This window comes from Rhineura floridana, chromosome 1 (genome assembly GCF_030035675.1).
Source record: "Rhineura floridana isolate rRhiFlo1 chromosome 1, rRhiFlo1.hap2, whole genome shotgun sequence".
NCBI lineage: Eukaryota > Metazoa > Chordata > Lepidosauria > Squamata > Rhineuridae > Rhineura > Rhineura floridana.
In genome coordinates this window covers 131,304,716-131,326,324 of record NC_084480.1, presented here as the reverse complement: position 1 = coordinate 131,326,324, position 21,609 = coordinate 131,304,716, and the positions used below count along the sequence as shown (strand labels likewise).

General features: G+C 41.2%; 1 protein-coding gene across 2 annotated transcripts in view; it reads right to left on the bottom strand.

Annotated features, from left to right (window-relative positions):
- Nucleotides 1-15,727, bottom strand: part of HSDL2 (hydroxysteroid dehydrogenase like 2) — a 28,938-nt gene extending 13,211 nt beyond the window's left edge. The window contains exons 1-4 of one of the 2 annotated variants that reach the window (XM_061632394.1): nt 15,513-15,727; nt 10,906-11,069; nt 8,412-8,510; nt 8,134-8,248 (exon numbers count right to left, since the gene is read on the bottom strand). In XM_061632394.1, coding sequence (XP_061488378.1) covers nt 8,134-8,248; nt 8,412-8,510; nt 10,906-11,069; nt 15,513-15,529 — 395 coding nt within the window. In that variant the 5' untranslated portion in view covers nt 15,530-15,727. The other variant, XM_061632404.1, reaches the window with a different exon arrangement.
- Between the last annotated feature and the right edge of the window lie 5,882 nt (nt 15,728-21,609).

The window sequence follows — 21,609 nt, the reverse complement described above, 5'->3', positions numbered from 1 at the left end:
ACAGCCCCTATCCCACCCCAGCCGGCCCTTTCAAACACATTCTGGGGCTTTCAGTTGGTGTACTTTTATTACATTACTATTCCACTTCTCTATGGAAAGCTCCAAGTGGTTTACATGAGGCTCTCAATGGTCTTCCCTGTATGCCATGTTCAGGTCAATACCCATTTAATTCCACAATATTGTAGTATAGGGTGCTGCCAGATTACTCACCACATCTCTATCTAAAATGAAAAATCTATTTGATTCCAACATGTGCATCTCAGAGCATGTTTCCTGTACTTTTGTAATCTAGGCAGCTTTCAGAGCTGTGTGGGTGTCACTTGAGGGCCATGCTGTCCATAGTGCCAATAAGCTTTGTCAAAAATAGGCACCATACAGGGTATCTGCTATGGCCCAATAAATGGAAAATAGTCTCATAAATAGTCCTGAAAGAATAACTTATACAAGTCATACTTTTCTTAATTTGCATACTCAAATTAAATCCAAGAACAACCCCCCTTATCCAAAAAGGAAAACACATTTTTTTTGCATATTAACTTAAAAGAATCACAAGAGCAAAATCCAGTCAAGAACACTTTGAAGGCTATCAAGAAGAGAGTTGGGCATGTTCTGCTACTGAAACCAATGGGACCTCAAAGGTGCTTAAATTTGGCTGGATCATTCCTGTCAAAATAAGTTTTTAAAATTTAATTAAAAAGAAATTGAGCAATGTACCAAGATAAAGGATCTGGCAAAAATCAAATTAATACTTGTAGTGTGAGACAATTTGAGGGGGACAGGAAACAAGGGCTACACAGGCTTTGACCCAGATCTGCAAAGATTTATTAATGTATTTATCTTTTTTAATAGGAAACAAGTACATGCCTACTGTTTTGCAATGAAAGACCCTTTCAAAACTAGGTATTTGTAGGCAAAAATCATAGCTGAACAACAATAGAAAAACTTAATCCAATTAAGGTGATAAAACCTAACACTATCCATATATTTTTTTTAAAAAATAAGGTGTTGAACTGCTACATACTATAAGAATGACTACCTACTCTTAAACATGAAAGAACATCCTTCAACGTCTAATTTGATCTCCACATCTAGGATTATTTGTAGTATCTATAATACCCTGCAAGACCTGTCTTTTTTTGTACTGATCTGTTTTTAGGTTGTATTGTGTTTTGTTATTTTAATGGGTTTGTTATAATCGGTTTTAATCTTATTGTTGTAAGTTGCTTTGGGTTGCTTTGCAAGGAAAGCGACTAATAAATATCAATAAAAATCATAATACCTGTGACAAGCCATGTCATTTGGCTTAATGTTATTCTAGTAGGCACTGAGTGATTGCTTGCTATCTAGTAATACAGTAACTCTTTTAATTCTCTCTACCCTCTATTGCTTAAGTGCTGTAAAATTATTCATTGACGTTATATGCCAGAACTTCCTGGGTCACTCCTTCACCAAGAGCTTCTTGTTTTTGTCCACTATCAAGTAGGGCCAGCTCCAGATTTCTGGGGCCCATGGGCAAAGGCTATCAGGGGGGGCCTTGCCCTCTTGCTTTCCACCTCCAACTACATTCCTCCTCCCTCTTGGCCTCACCCTTTTAAAGTAAAACAAAACCTGAACAGAAAGACTCGGGTGAAAGGGGGGGGAGAGGGAGAGAGAGAGCGAGAGCGAGAGAGAGAGAGAGAGAGAGAGAGAGCGCTTTGCCAGTAAATGCATTGGAGGCATTCCTGCTCTGGAGCCCCTGCTGCCACCACCGAGTTCCTGCTGCTTGCCCTGCAGCAGAGCATGCCATGCCAAGAAGCTGCCTCTTCCTCCTTTGACCCTTCATGATCCGGCCTGGCTCAGAGCTGCTGCCACTGCTCTTTCCTTCTGTTGTAGGGCATTTAAGGGGCTAATAAGACAGAGATTAGGAGGCAACTAGTCCAGACAATCTCAACACCAGCACTAAACTAGAAAGTGGCCAAGTTGATGAGACTCTCTGAGCTCAGCTTGACATCTCTATGGTATTAACCCCTCATTCTCCCTCCACCCTTGTGAATTGGATAAAAAGAGAAGTGGGGGAGCACATTTCAGCTACTTTAAAAAAAAACACCTACAAGGTGCTGGCCTTGGCTGCTGCACATCTAAGTAGCCTAAAACAACAGTAAGAATAAGCACAAACATACAGAGGTAGTAGAATAATTCTTTTTATCCATAAGATAGCAATGGTGGTCTCTCCGCTGGTAAGGGAGGCGGGGAGGGAGGCAGAGGCCACTACTCAAATCTTTGCACGTCAAACCAAGTGCAACCCCCCCCACTCAGCCAGCCAGCATAATCTCTCTCGCTTAACCACCTCCCAGACCCTGCCCTGCCACCAACTAAGGGACACTCACCCAAGCAAACATTTTCCCCTCAGATGCAAAAAAGTTAAAATACTGCAAATGCAGCACAGTAGCCAGAGAGGGTGGTAGAGACCACTTTGTGTGCCAAGTGTAAACAAAGTATTCACACACACACACACACACACAGTCATCTTTCATCTCCACAGTCCTTTATCTCCATTCTGCTGCCTCCTTCTCTTCCTTTATCCATGTTCTTGCCCTCCGGCTCTTTTTTCCCTCCACTCCATTCTTCACCACCACCGTCCATTTTTTAAAAACAATTGTTTTCTCCACTCCACCCCGTCTCACTCTCCACCTCCTCCCTTGTTGCCTCATACCCACCCACAGAGCATGAGGGAAGATAACGCTGCACAGAAGCCCAGTTTGAGGCACATGATTTTCATCCACAAATCAGAGGAGCAGAAGACTTCTCCTGCTTCCCCCCCCATTAATGGCCAAAAGTAATGCTGGAAAGATTACAATTACTCCACAAAAGTAGTAAAATTACTCCTAATTCTATTACAATCAAAATGTAAAGGAATTGCCCACTTGTTCCTTTAAAAAGTAATGAATTACAAGTAATTCGTTACTTGTAATGAATTACTTCCAAGCTCTGCCTAAGACAAGTGGCTACTGAGAACCCTGAATTCTTGAGTGTTCTCTCAAACAGTAGCACACAGAGAGAAGCACATTCACACACCCTTTTCCTTCTTAATACAAGACAACTGTCTTTCTTTTGTTCACCTGTAAATTGTCCTCCTACTACCACTCCACTTTTCCGTGAGTCTTTGCTTTAAAACACAAACTATCTAAAATCCCTGAAAAAAATCAGTGGGATTTCAATAATAGTCCTACTGGCAGACACTCCTAGTGTGGTGCCCATCTCTGCACCTCCTCTCCTAGTGATCCTTGCCCAGTAAGGCCTTGCTTTCTTTTTAAATTTCTCCTGACGATAAGGACCCCTGCTACTCCCCCAAGTTTCAGACAGTACACATGGAAAAAGTGCAGTTCATTGTTGCCCAGCTCTCTTTTCCTCTCCTGCCAGCTCCCAGTTTCCATTTCCCCCATCTCTCCCCTGGCCCCGCAAACACTAAATTATTGCTGTCCTCTCACTTTCCCTTGACCCCTTCCTTCTCTGGAGTTCACTAATAAATTGCCTTTTTGTTTTACTTTCACTCCTTTCAAAACTGCTTTTCTGGAAAAACTCTGGTCTTGTCTTTGTTGCGCCTTCCTGAGTACCTTAAAATGGCACTCTGCTACCTATGATAATGTTCCTAAGTTATGCACAGTGTGCTTGTGCATATTTTGGTAACATGATAGTTTCTGGGGCAGCTCTACCAGGCTGACAGCAGCCTGTATGGCAGAATAGATCCAGGCCACAGAGAGGAGTGATCCCCATAGAACAAGAGCTCAATAATTCCAAGTCATGTGTTCCAGAAAGGTTTATTTCCTGCAAACTCTGAAGCAGCTTTCAGAGATGTGTCCTGAGCAAAAGTAGTTTAAACACCTGCATATAAATCTTTCCCCTTTTATATTTATCATTTTAGGATGAAATTTACATTCAAATAATTACACATTTTTGAAAGCAGCCCCTTACACAAGTGCAGCAACTGTGCACACCTCATTTGAGGTGGCCTACCTCTCAACAAGCGTGAGGTGCATGTTAAAGACCAATTTTTTAGGATAATAAACACCCAGCTTAAATTCCAGAGCAAGGTATTTCTGAAGACAGATATATGAGAAATCTCTTACTAATTGAACCAACTGAACATAAAATGCATGGTTAAAGGGTAAAATGGACCAAAGTTATGGTCCAGTTCGCACATAATGCTAAGCCAAACAGTGACTTAGTGCAAATGAGCAGGTTCCCTGAGCAAAGATCACAGTCCTCCTCTCCTGGTCCTCCTGCTGCCATGCTACCCAGGGCTACGCCATGGTTTGGCTCAGCACCACAGGAGAACCTGGGTTTGTGGTCCGTCTTCCTCACACAAACCACAAACGGTAAACTAAGAACAAACCTTTGTTACCGCTTGTGGTTTTCTTGCCATGAGACAAACTACAAGCCCAGGCTCAGACATAGTACGCTAAGCCAAACCACTGAGTAGTCTGTAGCAGCAGGATAGGGAGGCGTACAATGGCTGCAATCTCCGCTCTGGTAACCGGCACATTTGCTCGTTTGCACTAAGCCATAGTTTAACATTAAGTGCATACCGGATCTGTATTGGCGCAGGATGCCTCAAAACCTTTGACCTGACAGGACGTATTTGCATGCAATAAGCCAGACTTTCCAGCTAATTGTGGTTCATCAGGTCCAAGCAGCGTACTGGTGTCATGCTGTCAGATTGTTCAAGCTACACTCCACCCCTGGTGAGAGCAGGATAAACAAACCAGGAAGCCTTGGCTTCATGTTACATCCAAACCAGGGATTGTGGTTTGTTGCTCCCTAACAATGAGAGCATGAGCATTAGCCAACTTGAAGCCATGGTTTGTTGTAGGCTTGCTAATTGTGGCTTGTTAGGGAGCAACAAACCACAATCCCTGGTTCAGATTGAATACAAAGCCACGGCTTCTTGATTTGCTTATCCTTCTTGCACCTGGATTGCAGCGAGCATCAGACACTCTGCTTTTTTCCTGATAAACGGTGAAAAGCCAGAAGGCCTGGCTTATTGTTACATGCAAACACAGCCACAGTCACAACAATATCAAATTATTCTTCAAGGCTTCTCTCTCTCCATAGTTCTCTCTCTGCAGCAACTTAAAAGCTATTTCCCCATTTAATATATTGCAGAATTAAGAGCAAAAAGCACCAGATATTCCCTATTAAATGAGAACTGGCACTATCAACATTGCTTGTAGATATTAGAGCCAACACCACTGAAGAATATACTGAGAAAAATGCTCTCATGCCAAGAAATCAGTGGACTCAATGCAGCATTAAGCATATCCTCAAGACATTTAAATACATACTACACTGTCAAAAGCATTTCCTTTCCTAGAGCATTTTGCAGGAAGTTTTGCTTTAAAGAAACATGTTTACAACTGTAAAGGCAAAATTTAATGCAATATAATTAAAAAGCTGGGCAGGGTTAGTAAAAGATATTCCCTGAGCATCTAGGCTTTCTGTTAAACCAATGAATTTAAGACAGGAGTGAGCTTAATTTAATGTTTTAGACACAGCTGTAGGGCAAGAGTAATAAGATGAAAGAGTTTGCCGATGGCTGCTTCAATGGAATGTTTCAAGATTGAGAAGGCTCTCTTAGAATCATGGTAGATAAAATATTTTGTTGTGTTTTGTTTTCTAAGCACATTCCCACAAAAGGAAATATTAAAATGCATGGAACTAGTTCTCCATTTAGCATATCAGTTTGGAAGGCGAGTTAAAACCACTAGATATAGCCTTATGAAACCAGCTATGTCTACTTTGCCAATTTTTTCCCACCAGAGACTTCTCAATCATTTAGATTTGATTAGGGTGAAAATGCTTTTATTTTGCATCCTCAGAGATAAAAAAAATGTAGTTCCTCTGGAATGTAGCTACAGAAATGCATTTACTGACAATCCTCTGGCAAGTATTTTCCAATGTTTATAAATATTAAGCCAGTGGACTGCAAAAGCAGTTTAAAATGCAATAATGATGAAATATATTTAGAAACTGACATCCTTAGAGATCATAAACTAAGAGGAGGTACCAAAACTTGATGGAATAATATGTTTTTCATTATTATTATTTTTAAATTCTGGATGGGATGGCCTTCTTTTTTAAGGTCTGCAGGTACTGATGGATCAGGCACTGCTTCTGAAGGGTCAAGTGGCAGTCTTGACTAGGAGTGACTTTTGCCAGCTGAGACTGATATGCCAGCTAGGCCCTTACCTGTAAATGTACCCAATTCAAGAGTACTCTGTGCCCTTGAAGAGTGGTCTAGATGCAATTGGTCCAAAATGCAGAAGCAGAATCTTAACTGGGCTCATAGCAAGGAAAATTAAACTCAATTTTTGGCTCAACTGCAGTGTTTCCAGGTCCAATTCAAGGTGCTGGTGTTTAAAGCCTAAGAGTTTGGAGACAGGTATCTAAAGAACTATCTCATCCTACATTCTTATTTATTTTCTGAAGATTTCCAGCCCTGCTCAACGTTTTCTTGCCTTCAGAGTTGAGGTGGGTAGTACAAGAGACAAAGCCTTTTCAACTCTAACACTATGGTTGGGAGGCCTGCCCAGCCTAATCCCTGCTTGCCTCCCAGCAAAAGTGAAAACCTGGCTCTTTGAGACAGTATTTGGATGCTGATGTTGGAATTTTTATATTTTTATTGCAATGATGCAGTTAAGCTTCTGTGAATGCATTTTTCCTGTTACTTTCATGTATGTATCTACTGTGTTCTTAACGCTGTTATTTAACAGTATTAAAGAACAAGTTGCATCAGAATCAGCTGTTTATTATACAACTAGCATATTGTTCACCATTATGACCAATGGGTGTCTATGGAGGAAGATCTTTCACTACTGCAAAAAATCCTGTGCATTGCTCCCCTCTGTTGGATCCCTCGCATAGCGGCCTGGCTGCTTCGCATCAGGGTCAGAGGGCAGGTTTTGCTCACAGCAATTATTTCTTCAAGTGAGCACTTTAGTATTTTTCCCAGGGGGAAAAGACAACCTTTGTTTTTAATGGGAGACAACACAAGAGAGTACACTTGGGGACACTGTGGAGTGGAGAATAGTCACTGCTCCTGGTAACCTCAGCCACTGAGAATCTAGTCTGATCTTATTTGCATAGCTGCCATCAGGGTTCCATTTCTTGCTCACTCTGGAGTGTGACAGATCATTCAGAACATGGAGAAATAACACTTAAATTAAAAGAGAAACAGAGAAGGGGCCCAAAGACTCTTTAAGTTTCTTCCTAAAAGACATTGACAACTGGGTGGTGGTGGTGAGGTTGCCATTCTTATATATGATATACTAGCCCTCTTTGACTCCAATACCCTTTTCCTCCTCTCTCACTTGCTGATACGTAAACATTTTGAGCCATGCAAAATGAAAGAAAATGAGAACAAGAAAAATACTTTACACTGCCAAATCGTGTATGAAGATCTGCGTTAGCGGATGGTCAGACAGTTATTAAAGGAACAGCAGGTGGGGCTGCACCGCTCAACTTACGCAATATGCCATCTTGCAGCATGTGCTGCTCTAGCTGAAGCAAGAGGACAGGAGCAGGCTGGAAATGTATTTTCTGCATAAACCCAAGGAAACAGTAAGGCAGAAGGAAGATCAACAATGAAGCAAGACAAAGATTAAACTATCCTTGGTATGAATTAAGTTCTCAAAGCAGAGGATTTAGGAATCTCTAAGGCCATGATTACCCAATCATGGAATATGACCCTGTATTAGGAACTGATAGCTTCCACAGTACCTTTATGAAAGTGTGACTTTCAAACGAGCAGATATCTAGCCCTCATTGTGCTGGTGATCGGGAATTGTGAGGAGTTTCTCAAAGGGCTTAAAAAACTAGGTCAGTATGCATAAGTAAGGCTTTTTTACTTCTAATACCTCCATGACCACAAAATAATGTTGTTTTAGTCATCACATTCCAATTATTAACTATCCACAAAGAGTTTGGTCAGATCCATTATTAAATTCAGATTCTTTCTGTCTGAAATGTGAACAGACTCTAGAGACTCCAGGATCATCTTTTGCCCATGACATCTCTAATTGAAATCCAATGGATGAAGAGTAAATGCATATGCACAGCTACTTTTTCAAAAGATATTTATTACCTATAAACACTTACGTGAGGTAGGTTCCCCTTGTGTTGGCACTCATCATAAGATCCACTTTTTTCGTAGGTGTTTCCAGCGTGCCAGTTAAAGAGATAGCACTTGCATTGTTCACAAGAACATCTATCCCTGATTTTAAGAAAAAGCCATTTAAATATCATAAAATTCATCATTTAAAATATACTAATAATTTGATTTTTAACTCGTGTTTTGCTTTTCAATTTAAAAATAGACTTTAAACAGTGCAATTAGTGATCAGTATATTCAACATAATCTTTAGAATTTAATTTACCTCCAAATTTCTGAACAGCCTGGTCCACTGCATCAATAATTTGATCTTCTTCTCTGACATTAACAATACATGGTAAAGCCTTTCCTCCAGCTTTTTCAACTGAAAAGAATGGAATCAACATACATAGTTAGATCAAACCACAAGTATGAAAAATAACATTATACATGAGCCAATGGTATTATTAGAAAACAAAGCAATCCTGAACTCTAAAATTTGAAGGATACATCCAAGACTGCTTTTATGCTGTAAATTCCACAGTGCAGAGATGTGACTTTGGCTGCATTCGGACACAATGCTAGGCTACAGTGGACACTGGATTCATACATTCCCCACTGTTTCCCCAGCACAGCTAAAAGGAGTTCAGAAACTTCCACTGCTCTTTTAGATTAACCACAGTTGAGTGTTGCACTTGAACCCTGAACTGCAGTTAATCTTAACTATGGTTAGCTGAAACAAGACAGCATTATAATCTATGGTCTGAAGTTGGCTTGTTTCAACAAACCACAGAAGTTTAATTACAATTTGTTTTGGTTCAAATGGATTACAACTGCAGTTAATCTAAACTGGAAGCAAAAACTTCTGAACTCCTCTTCATGGCTGCGCTGGCAGAGGGGAGAGTGAGCAGGCCCAAGGCTTACTGCAGATTATTTTTATCATTTTAAACCACAATGCTGGGATTACATACTGTCGACTGGGTGGCATTCTGCTAGTGGCATCCTGGGGGAGGGCCTTCGCTGGAACAGCCCTCTTCCTATGGAATTGCCTCCCATCTAAAGCACCAATCCCGATGACATTTTGACACGTTAAAAATGTATCTGTGCACGCAAGCTCTCTCTGAAGTTTAGGGTCAAGGAACTTAATTAATGGTGCTCCCTGGACTGATAGGTGCATTTTAAACACAGCAATATTTTGTGATTTTATTGTATTATTGTTTCAGTACTCACACTGCCTTGAGACAGATTGTAACAGGTGGTATAGAATGTTTAAATAAATTAATGTTACAAATAAATACATTTTTTAAGTGAAATAGGAAGCTAAAAATAATAAACATTTATTTTTTTAAGTGTGTAACTTAAAAAGAGCACTGCCAGATCAGAACAAGGGTTATTCTAGTCCAGCATCCCATTTCCTACAATGGCCAACCAAATGCCTGCAGAAGCCTAAAAGTAGAATATGAGCGCCGGCGCTCTTCCACTTGTGCTTCCTAAATCAGGATGGTAGAGAAATTCGCTTCAGTTCACATTTCAAGCCATATCTATCAAATTCCCACTTTCCGAAACAATGAGAACCAAACCACAGCCACCCTTCAAACTTCACACTTACCTGAATTTTGCAGTGCAGTTCACCAACCAACCAATATTTACAAAAATGCATATATTAGAGGGAAATGTATTTAAAAATAACATTCAAAAATAAATCGCATTGGTCAAAACGGCCTACAAATATGTGTTTATTAGGAGATACTTGCACTAAAACGCTGAAGAATTTTCATGAGGGTTTTAAAATAATAATAATTGCAAATTGCTGAACTGAAACTGACCATCCCTATCCCCAAGAATTAGAGACATGGTGTCTGTGACCCTAGAAGCACCACACGGCTATGCTTAGTAGCTGTTGATAGCCTTACCCTCTGCAAGTTTATCTAACCCCATTTTAAAGCCATCTAAGTTGATGGCTATCACCATATCTTGTAGTAGCAAATTCAATAGTTTATTTACAGTATGCGTTGTGTGAAGGAATACTTCCTTCTGCCTGTCTGGATCTCTCACATTTCAATGGATAATCCCGGGTTATCCACTAGGCCCTTTACCAGACATATTGAAGAGTAAGAACCCTGCCCTCAAGTTTAAACTGCCCTCAAGTCTAAACAAGGTGTGGGGAACCTTTGGCTCTCCAGATGTTGCTCAACTGCAACTCCCTTCAGCCCCAGCAAGCACAGCCAATGGTCAGGGATGATGGGAGTTGTAGTTCAGCAACATCTGGAGGGACAAAGGCTCCCCACATATGGTCTAAAATTTATCCCAAGTTCGGGGAACAGCATGAGGCTGGCAATGAAGATTGCTAAAAACACTCTTCTAGCCCAGGAAAAATAAAATGGTTTTCCTTCACATTTCAACAATGTATCAGGGCATACAGAACCCCTGCTGTTTTCTTGTACTCTCTGTAAAGTAGAAAAATGGAAATGAGCACTCTGTGCATGCGAATAAGGCTACGATGGTGGTGGTGGGTGCAGAATAGATGATAGGTGACCTGACACCAGGAATGTCCATGGCAAGGTCAGTTAGATTGCAGCGTTCTTCATAGATGTTGTTGGACTACACCACCCACAGCCAGCTTTGCCAATGGTGATCAATGAGGGGAGTTGTAGTCCAACAATTTCTGCAGTCCCAAGGTGGAAGAATAATGAGTTAGAGGATGCAAGTCTCAAGGGCTCTGGAGGTTACTGCAGATGGTGGAGCTCAGACTGCAATCCATGCATCTCTCTCAAGCTTACTTTCTTCTGCAGCAGTGTAGATTGTTCCTGGAAGAGTGCGATGCGGCACTCCCGTCTTAGCAGCTATCACAATGTTTGCCCCATCCTTTGCCGCCTTCAAGGCAATCGCTTTTCCAATGCCACGGCTTGCACCTGTGATAAAGAGAGTGCATCCTGCCAACTTCCTAAAAATCAAGGGTAAAACACACATTTATCTTTAATTATTGGGGGGGGGAATAGAAGCAAATACAGAATTGGAATCACCTGAAATAAACAAAGGTCTAAAATTCAGTTGAAAAAATGCTCTTAATTTCTATAACTAGAAGCCACAAATACCATGACTGGGGCCATTGTGTAATTTACACAGTGGGTTCTATTCTGAATACATTGATTTAATTTGCATGATTGAGTTTACAAGATTTGGATCAACTGCCACATAACAAGCAAATGTTGACAATGTAGCACGTAAGTCATTTCCAGTGCTATTTCAATCTTGCCCTCATTCCATCTTCTTCTCAGGACAAAGCCACCAAGTCCAACATCTTCTTGTGACTGGACCTCATCTCAACTGCAGCATCTAACAATCATACAGGAACAGATGACAATCAGACCATTGCTCCATCCAGCTCAGCACTGACAGGCAGTGGCTCTCTAGGATTTCAGGCAGGGGTCTTTCTCACCTGTTCCTGGAGATGCTGGGGATTGAATCTTGGATCTTCTGCATGCATGCAGAAGCATGAGCTCTACCGTTTTGCCATGGTCCTTACCAAGTGGGTAGCACTGGGGGGGGGGGGGAGAACCACCTTCCGACAAGTAGATTGCTCACCCATTCCCAGAAGCCTGACCCATATGTGAAATGAAATGGATTTTCTATTATGATTTATCTGTCAGAAAACACATTCTTTTTTCAGCACCTGGAAATAACAACTGAATCATGACTGGAAGATTAAGATAAGCCTGCAGTCCTTAGCATGCTTACTTGACAGTGAGAAATCAAAATCAGCTGGATTTACTGCAGAGAACATATACTTAGGATGGGAGCATAAATATGAAATATACCATTATTGCTCTCTCAGAAACCCAACATGTGGAACAAAGCTCACACCCCAGAAAGCTCTGTGCACTCAGTATTTTTTTCTGGTGCTACCAATGTGCTACTGATGTAACACTACGAGTTTTCACTTACACATTTGTTTCTTCAACTCAAAGCCTCTTAGATGTATAGGTAAAACCCAATACTAAAAGTTTAACCCAATACTAAAAGTTTAAAGCTTCTTTAGAATAGTAGCTTTGTGAATATGGTTATCAGAGTTTTCACCATGTTGAAGTAATTTGGTTCCCATTATGTTGGATGCACAGCAATTTATTTTCTCCAATTGGTTGTAACTGTATTCCAATTAATTCCAATGCCCTTTTAGTGAAACCCTCCCATTAAAGCACACACACACAAAATTGGTGAGTTCTGTGTTTCAATCAACTCCTTTATTACAGGAGAATAAATGAAACATGATGTAGCAAAGAGAAATCTTATAGTGCCTTCCACAACCAAATGACATGAGTAAGAGGCAATTGACCTTCCAAGTAAGTAATTTTAGATCTTATGTATTCATTTGTCAGAGCAGAACCATACTTTCATTTTTTTAAAATTGGGAAATGGTCTGAGAAAATTAGTCTCATGCTTATTGCACATATCCCAACTAAAGTCATTTTTATCTCTGTTATCAGTGTGTAGCAATCCAGAAGTCCAAAAACGGGAACAGGCAATTAGCAGATTTGTTTCACTTGCCCTGTTGAAATTCTGCTTGCAGCTCAGTTTGGATTCTGCAATCACACAGATGATTACTACAAGCTGCAACATGGCTAAATCCAAAGAAAGCCACAACACAATTTAATCAGTGTTTACTATCTTAAATTCACTCGCAGTCTTTATGAACGCAGATCACTCCCACTGGTGCTCTTTGAAAAATTAGGCCTGTTACAGCTGTTACAGTCAATAAGGCCACATACCTCCCTGACTGCTCCATAGTCTTTCACAGGGTTCTGTATCTTAGAAACTGCCTGAACTCTTATTCACTAATAGGCAAAAAACCTTGCAGTTTAAGAATGTACCTAAAGCCGACAGATATTTCTATCAAACTTTAAAAAGCAGGAAAATTGAGCAGCTATAGTGAATGCACCAGGGGAGCAGGAGTCCTGACCTCCTCTCTGAGATATTGTACTGCCCTACACATTTGTCAAAATGCAAACACAATTTGGGTTGGTCTTTCACAGCCCAATCCACTTACTGTGTAGCTTGGAAGAATTTGGTAACAAAGGTAGGTTTTTTGCAGCACTAGCACACAATAAGCTACACCAGCTAAGAACCCTTTTCTATGGGAAAGGCTACAAGTGCCCTGAGGAATCAGACCAAAGGGCCCTCTACAACAGCATTGCGTTTCCAACAGCAGCTAGCCGGTTGCATCTTCAAACCTTGAAAATGAAATGGACTACCTTTAAGTAAATCCTGATTTATGGCGACCCTATGAATAGGGTTTTCATGATAAGCGGTATTCAGAGGGGGTTTACCATTGCCTCCCTCTGAGGCTGAGAGGCAGTGACTGGCCCAAGGTCACCCAGTGAGCTTCATGGCTGTGTGGGATTTGAACTCTGATCTCCCAGGTCGTAGTCCAATACTCTAACCACAACACCACACTGGCTCTCTTAACAATGTGTATATGTAAACACCACAAGAAGTTCCACTACTATGGAGCCAAAATTGAGCGAGCAAGAGTTGGGCCAGGAAGGAGAGTTATCACATTTTTCAGATGTGTCCAAGGGTGACCAAATACAAAGGAAAACAGTGACCCTGTATTCCTAATAGTTGCATAGAAGAGGGAATTGCAACAGATGCACCTTGTCAGGCAGGGATGAGAAAAGTCGGACCTACCTGAATTTCATCTTCTGTGTGAGTATTAAGTGGGCAAGAACCCTATGCTCCTCAACTGTCTCCAAATACTTTTTTTATCCACCCTGGAGTGATCAGAGGCAAGTGACTAAAGGGCTCCTATATCTTTAAAAACTTTTTGTGAAGAGGGACTACCATCAAAGCCAGGTTCTCTCACCACTAGGACATGACAACACAGTTCTACCAAAAATCCTTTTCTATACCGAAGAATACAAGGGCCGTTCTTAATCAGACTACAAAGCTCCATCCTCAATCATACAGTATTTTATTTCCCCCAGTGACTAGCCAGCTGCAAGTGGGAACAGGACAAACAGGGCATGAAGATAGCAGCCCTGACTTATTGACTGCTTCCAAAAGCCAGTATTCAGAGCTACACTGTCTCTGAACAAGGAGGTTTTATTTAGGCATCATTGCTACTAACTGTTGATAAATTTGTCTTCCCTGAGTTCATCTAATATTTGTATTAAAGCTGCCTACAGTGGCCATCACCACACTGTGAAGCAGTGAATGCTATCATGATGCATTGTATTATCCCAAACCCACCGTCATGCTGCCCATCAATGTATTTGATCCCAAGTTCTAATGTAATGAAAAAGGGGCAGAATTTCTACAGCTACTGAGATTCTACTTTCTCTGTACCATTCATAATTTTATAAACCTCGCTTGCATCTATTACGTCCATGGTCCACCCCATAAACTTTTTTCTAAATTTAAAAACCCTCAAGTACTTTAGCCTTTCTTCATTAGAAAGGTGCTCCAACCCCTTGGTCATTTTGGTTGCCCTTTTCTCTGCCTTTTCCAACTCTACAGTTACCTGGATGAGATGATTCAACTCAAATTATACACAAAGTTCTAAATAAAGATTTAAATAAAGGCATTACAACACTTGTTTTACCTACAATCTCTTGCCTAATCACCCGTTGCAATAACGCAACCTCTTTCACCCTGCTGTAGCACAGCAAGTTGGCTGCTTGGTGAAGGTGCCCACCAAAAGTTCAAGATCTCTTTTCTGAGTCAAGTTCCAACTGCATCAATGTATGTAAACAAAGGGTTTTTTTGCACCCCAGCATGCACCACTTTATGTTTATCTAATCATTATCTGCCAACTTGTGCCCATCACACAGTATGGAGAAATCCCTTCACAGCACTCCACAGATTTCACCATACTGAGTAATACGATGTCATCTATTAACACTTGGCTACCTGTGCAACCATTAAACGCTTGCATTCTTGCGTGTGGTGTGGTAGCAATGGGGCTGACGTGCTGCTGGGGGCCCACACACATTTCACTGAGGGAAAACACGTAGCGCATCATCCATTTCTCGCCAAGAGAGGAGGGGAGAGGAAGCAATGCCAGGAGCGGCTGATGTTGGCTTCGTAGCGGTCAAGTTTAGAACTACTGGCCCCCGTAGAAGTGCCTTTCACAGTGGTTTGACCTGCAGCAATTAGCAGGTGTTAGTGAGTCTTCTCCAACCCGTAAACAGCTTCGTGTAAGGATTTCTGCTGATCAGCACAGGAGTAGGGCACGCTCGGTTTGCCGTGGTCTCAGTGGACAACCTCACAGCCCAGCTGTTAGTAAAAAGTCAACTGCACCTGGAAGTCGGAAGAGGTATCCCACTCCCAAGAGCGCACAGTGAAGAGGAAAAAGTCCCGATGTGATCGATTAGCCCAGGGCGTCCCTTACCCTGTGTTGGGCAGCATGGCCAGGCCCGAAGGAGGTGAAGGGGGACCTCTGGGCAGGGAGCAGGGCCCAGGCCCGGGTGGGACGGCGCCTTGGTGTCTCGCAGGGCCGCTCAGATTCCAGCGACTGGCTCGGAATACTCAACTGGGGCAAAGGGCGCAACAATCGGACTGGATCAGCCGAGTTTCCCGCGACCACTCCTTTCGCCCCGCCCCTTCTGCGCATAAGGGCCCCGCCCCTTTCACTTCCCAGGCGGGAAGGGGACCCGCACTGAAGCCCCGCCCTGCTTCAGACTCCGCGATCTGATCTCCATGGTCAACTCTTGTCTCTTTCGGCTCTAAGCCCACCGGAAGCCGCTCTCGCCTGCATGATTTCCTCCGCTCGCTCCGCGCGTCTATAGCAACCACCCGACGTTCTCTGGGAGGGGGTGGATTCGCTTTTTCTGGGCACGTGACCAGATGAAGCTTACTCCTCCCCGTGGATTCTCTGTACCCCTCCCACTTTCCTTCCCTTCCGGACTGAGACGGGGGGGCCAAACGCTGAAGGTTGTATCGTGAGGCGTCAGGTTACAGGGCGGGGCTCTGTGGAAAAGGGAAAGGCCTTAGCAAATGCTCGTAGTACTGATTTGCACCTTATTTATATTTGTTAATGTATTTATTTGGTGGTTATTTACTAGAGCCATTTTTTAAAATATTTTTGTTATTTGGAGTCCTCCTATCTCGCCGTGTGTGAATTGCCAGTTTGCTGGCCACACGATTGATTCTAACACATTGCTGAGCTGACTTTTCTTCCACCAAGAATCACCTCGTAGGAAAATTATTAGGCGTTTCCTTAGAGAGACATCACTTTGGAAGGATCATTCTCCTATCATCTATTGATAATAACTTTAGCCCGAGATGCAAGTCGAAAAGGCTTGCAATCCTCTATGCACGCTTACTTTGGGAATAAATTACGGTCTCTTGAACTCAGAGATATTCGCATCTGTGAGTAAATACGCATAAGATCAGGGTGGAAGGCAGAATTAACCCTGAAAAAATCGTTTACCGTAAAATATGTGCAAACAAACTGGCCGACATCTGCAGTTTGGAGCTTGCTTTAAACCCAATTTCCACGACATCTACAAGAGCATGCCCAGTGGCTGACGCAATTGAGCAATATAAAGTCAGAGGTCTGAATTCACGGAAGTTACAATTCTGCATCTTTTCCTCCTATTTTTCCAGAAAAGGAGCTGAGATCTTGGGTTATGTTCTCAGCTCTGACAGTACTTTTCTGGTGCACATAGATTGCTTATGTGACCCATTTCTTTATGTTTTAATATTGGTCAGCTGCCAGCATATTACATTATTATTATTATTATTAAATTTATACCCCGCATTTTGGCCAAATGCCCTCAAGGCTTACAAAGAAAAATATACACAAGTATAAAAAATATCAGTAAAAGCAATACAATTTACAAATATTAAACTAAATAAGAAATAACATTATTAAGAAAAACAAATGTCCAAGAAAAAATTTAAACAAGTGAATTTAAAATGGATCGCTCTCTGTCTTTACCAGCACACAATAATCCATGCTTAGAGTCTCTCAGACACAGTTTACTCTGTTCCAGTCCCAGCAGACTGTTGGGATTGGACCCCATTTTTGAAACTTCCATTTCTAAGCCAAACTCAGTCATCGAATGAAAGCCGAAAGGAGGCAGCTACCAGGGGATGGCGATGCACTTTCTGGGTGGTGATGGCATTCTCCAGCTCGTCCAGCTGCCCGGTCTTCTTGAGCTTCTTCACCAGGCTCTTGACCACCTTCTCGCACCACCTCATCCTTATGTAGTGATCTGCAGCACATTATGCAGATTGCTCCCTCTCAACTGACCACAGATTTCTCTCAAACCCTTCTCATCGCTTACACTCACGAAAATACTAATTCCCTTGCAAAGAAACTGGTGTTCTGGCATGTGGGCATCACTAGACATTTTTGTGAATGAGCCCTATATGAAAAACTGAAGTTAAAACATCTGAGAGGAACTTTTTTCAAATGTAGCATCTTCTCAGTTTCTCCACAAGGGCTGTTTCATACAGTTTGTTGGCCCTGGGGAACATGATATGGCAACATCACTATGTGTGGCTTGGAAGGGATTTTCCATCTCAAAAACAATGTATTGCCCCTTAGATGCTTTTTTGATGGACTTGAGCCTTATACAAAAAAAATATTTTAATACACAATGTATCTAAATATAAGCTAGTATGAAGTAGTAGGAAAAAACATTGTGGAAAGATCCTGCTACACAAACATTGGAAATCTCATAATTTCATCAGATAGCCTTGAGTAGAATCTGCCTTTTCAAAAGTGTAAGGTGACCTGATCTGAAATTTTTTGACCATCTTCACCCTTTAGCTATGGATTGCAGGACTCTCAAATGCATCCATCTGTATTCTGAGAAGAAATACTTTTTTTTGTCCGTGGACAACCATGTGAAGACTTGTTACTATTGTATCATTGCTACATTATGTTTGAGCATACAGAGCAAATCTACATACAGTACAACTGTTTTCCTTCAGCACATTAAGGGAAGTGAATAGAATCATTTACTTTTCCAAATAATAGTTTTCATGCTGAGCAGCATGAGATTCAGCAATTCATTAGCAAAGGAAGGGTGAGGTGATGAAATTTAAAAGCTACATAGCATCTATTTCACTCCCGCAAGCTTTTGGGACAGCTGCAAATATTCAGCGTGTAAGAAACTCATCATGAATAATTAGCTGCCCCAGATCACACCAGTGAATCAGTCTCTGAGCTTGGATTAGAACACTTGGCAGCAAATGTTATTCTCATGCCACCAAAGTGCCAGTTTCAAGGGAAGAAAGGCTAAAGAAAAGTACAGCAGAAATCTAGATTTGCATCCATCACCAATAATCATTTTAGCAATGTCTGTTACAGCGACCAGCATGTATAAAAGACAATCTGCAGCAGCTTGAAAGTTGAGGTCAAGGCTCTTTCAAATTGTTGAGGCTGATACAAAGAAAATATTGCAGGGTTCTGTTGACTGGAGCCCATTGTTAAGATTATGAGACAGAATTAATTTGTTTATTGGTGAGAGTGATACAACATCCTCCCAGTGGAATCTGGGAGAGAGAATATCAGCCTGAGGCAAAAGCAGTGTTTCAACTGAAATTTAAAAGAAGACTAGCAAAATGAGATAAGTATTGATTGAAGATGGGTAGGGAAAATCTTATCATCTTGTCTTTGACCCATTTTATGTGACCGGGAAAAAGAGCTCAAAAGAATCCCACGAATACATGTCCTTGAAGTTCCTAGCTTCTGTATGTATGGAAATGGACTGCCTTCAAGTCGATTCCGACTTATGGTGACCCTACGAATAGGGTTTTCATGATAAGCACTATTCAGAGGGGGTTTACCATTGCTTTCCTCTGAGGCTGAGAGGCAGTGACTGGCCCAAGGTCACCCAGCGAGCTTCATGGCTGTGTGGGGATTTGAACCCTGGTCTCCCAGGTTGTAGTCCAACACCTTAACCACTACACCACACTGACTCTCTCTGTATGTATAAAACATTTAATTATTTCAAACCATTAAGAACCAGAGTGGTCTAGTAGATAGAGTGATGGACTGGGACTAGGCATGTTGGATGATCTTGAACCAATTGCTAGCATTCATTTTGACCTACCTCATGGGGCTGTTACGAGAATAACATAGGATAATACCCAGGTACAGTACCATAAGCTCCTTGCAAGAAGGCTGGGATAGAAATGTAATAAATTTTTCAGGGCATGAAACTCTGTTCTGATGCAGATGAGTGTATGTTCCAACCACATATTTTTCTTGTATGATAATTTTGCAGGTTCCTGGCAAGATACAATAGTGTAATAGCCATTCAATGTGTACTGGATTGGGGATCACCTGCTCTTGGGTAATGTCTTGACTTTAATTTGACTTTCTTAAATTGACTTTCTTGACTTCCATTGGTAGAGAAGGACTTCAAATAAATGTAAAAACAAAAGATTCACAACATGACATACTGAGACAAGCAGTGGCCACTCAGTAAGAACAGGCATTATTTCAAATATATTTCTTGCACTAATTGGAACTCAACAGGTCCCTTATATCTAGACAGAGAACAGAAGTAAAGAAAACCTGATATTTATATTCTTTAAGCAAGAGTAGTTCTTGTTTCTTTGTTCCAGTATGCTGTAGTACAATTTGTGATCTTTTTTCATAGGGTACAAACTAAATTCATCTGAAAAGAGCTTCCTAAATCACCATTAAAATACAGGTGGTGTCGTTCGTGACATCTAACAGTAAGATCCCCCCATTTCCTTTTAATGTTGAGCCTGAGGAAAAATTATATTAAATTTGCAAGCTAGTACACTTTTAAAAATTGGCTTATTGTTCCTGTTTGGATCCCATCCGCCCCCCGCCCCCATGAACCAAAAATAGCTGCTTGCATTTTAGTGTCTATTAATGTTAGTTCCCCTCTGACTGGCACAAAGACAGTGGCAAGATTAGTCAGCTACTATTCCCAGAATAACAGGGAGATGCCATGCAGCTTCCAAGTCCCAATTAAGAATAACTTACTATTTCTCTGCTTCTCCCTTGTGTGGGGACAATGCTCACTCATGTGTAAGAGTGACTGTGCTTAGCCTTGTTGGGGAGGAAACATGCCATCCATGTTTCTACAAGCAGAAACAGGTTTGCTTTCACACTAACTTATCTCCCTTTCTTGAGCCCTAAGAGCTCTGATGGATTGACAGCAAATTTTAGAAGGACTAATACATGGTGGGGCACAAAGTAGACTTCAGAAGCCTATGGTGATATAGGTGTTCCATTTTTCTAATGAAAATGGGGTCCACAAGAAACAATGCTTTTCTTTAGCGCTGAGGGGGTAGGGAGATTAGAGTACGTGCACAGAAGATAAAATGTGCTGATTAACAAGTTTCTGCTGTAAATCAAAGTAAGCAAAGAAATGTCAAGCATGCAACCTTCTCAGCAATAAATTCTAGATAAGGGTAGTTGCGTAGGGAATAGTATCCTCTCAGCAGATAATGTAAACATCATCCTGCAACTAGAAAAGACGCAAACTTTTAAGCAAATTGCAAACATGCCCTTTTGCTTCTGTTTGGAACCCTCCTATATTGTATCTTTAGAACTCTTTAAAGAGAACTCATGGCAGCCATTATCTTTCTTGTAGAGATCAGATTTCCTAAGAAAACAATAAATATGCAAATATAGACAATAAGAAAGAAAGCTGCTAAGGCGGCAAAAACACTGAGAGCAAATAGAAATGTATTTAAATTACATAAACAATCTATAATGTATTTCTATTTTCACTTTTTCTGATTGAAGTAGGTTACCCCCGATGTATGCATGTGCTAAATGTCCTTTCTTGCATGCCCCTTCTTGTATTTTGGAATGTGAAATAATTTGACTACAGGTTTTTAGCTAGGGATGGTCGCCCCATGTTATTTGGATCACATGGAACAAGCATAAATGCAGGAAAAGGAATCTTGCTGCCTTAAGCAATCACTTGAATGGCTTGGTAGTTGAGTCAGCTCTGGTGGAAATTGAGTTATCCTATCTGTGTACAATGTTCAGCCTTCTGCAGGCATTTAGATGAAAGAATAATTAAGCACATATTTAGTGTTTGCGTGTTAAAGGGCACAAGTATGATGGATACAGAGAACATTTAATTTGGTCTGAGTAACAAAAAGGGGTGGGAAACTGATGAACAGATAATGAAGATTTTGAAAAACATCTAAAACTTTAGTGTGGTTCCATCCATAGCTTGGATTGGAAATGCATAAACCAGAGAAAAGAGATACTATAATTAATAAACACCCGCAGGGAAGCCATATTTCTTGGCAACCTGCTGCTATATACAATTGATTTCATCAATAAGTCCCAGCAGGATATGCATTAGAAAGCTGTTGATGCACACTTTGAGTGTGCTATTAAGAAACGGCTTGAAGACTGTACCTGCTACTTGACACATGCTCCAAGCTAACAGTCCAGTCCTATGCCCTTCTACTCAGACCTCAGTGGGACTGATTTTCAGGTAAGTGAATATAGCATTGTCGTTTAAGGTATATTT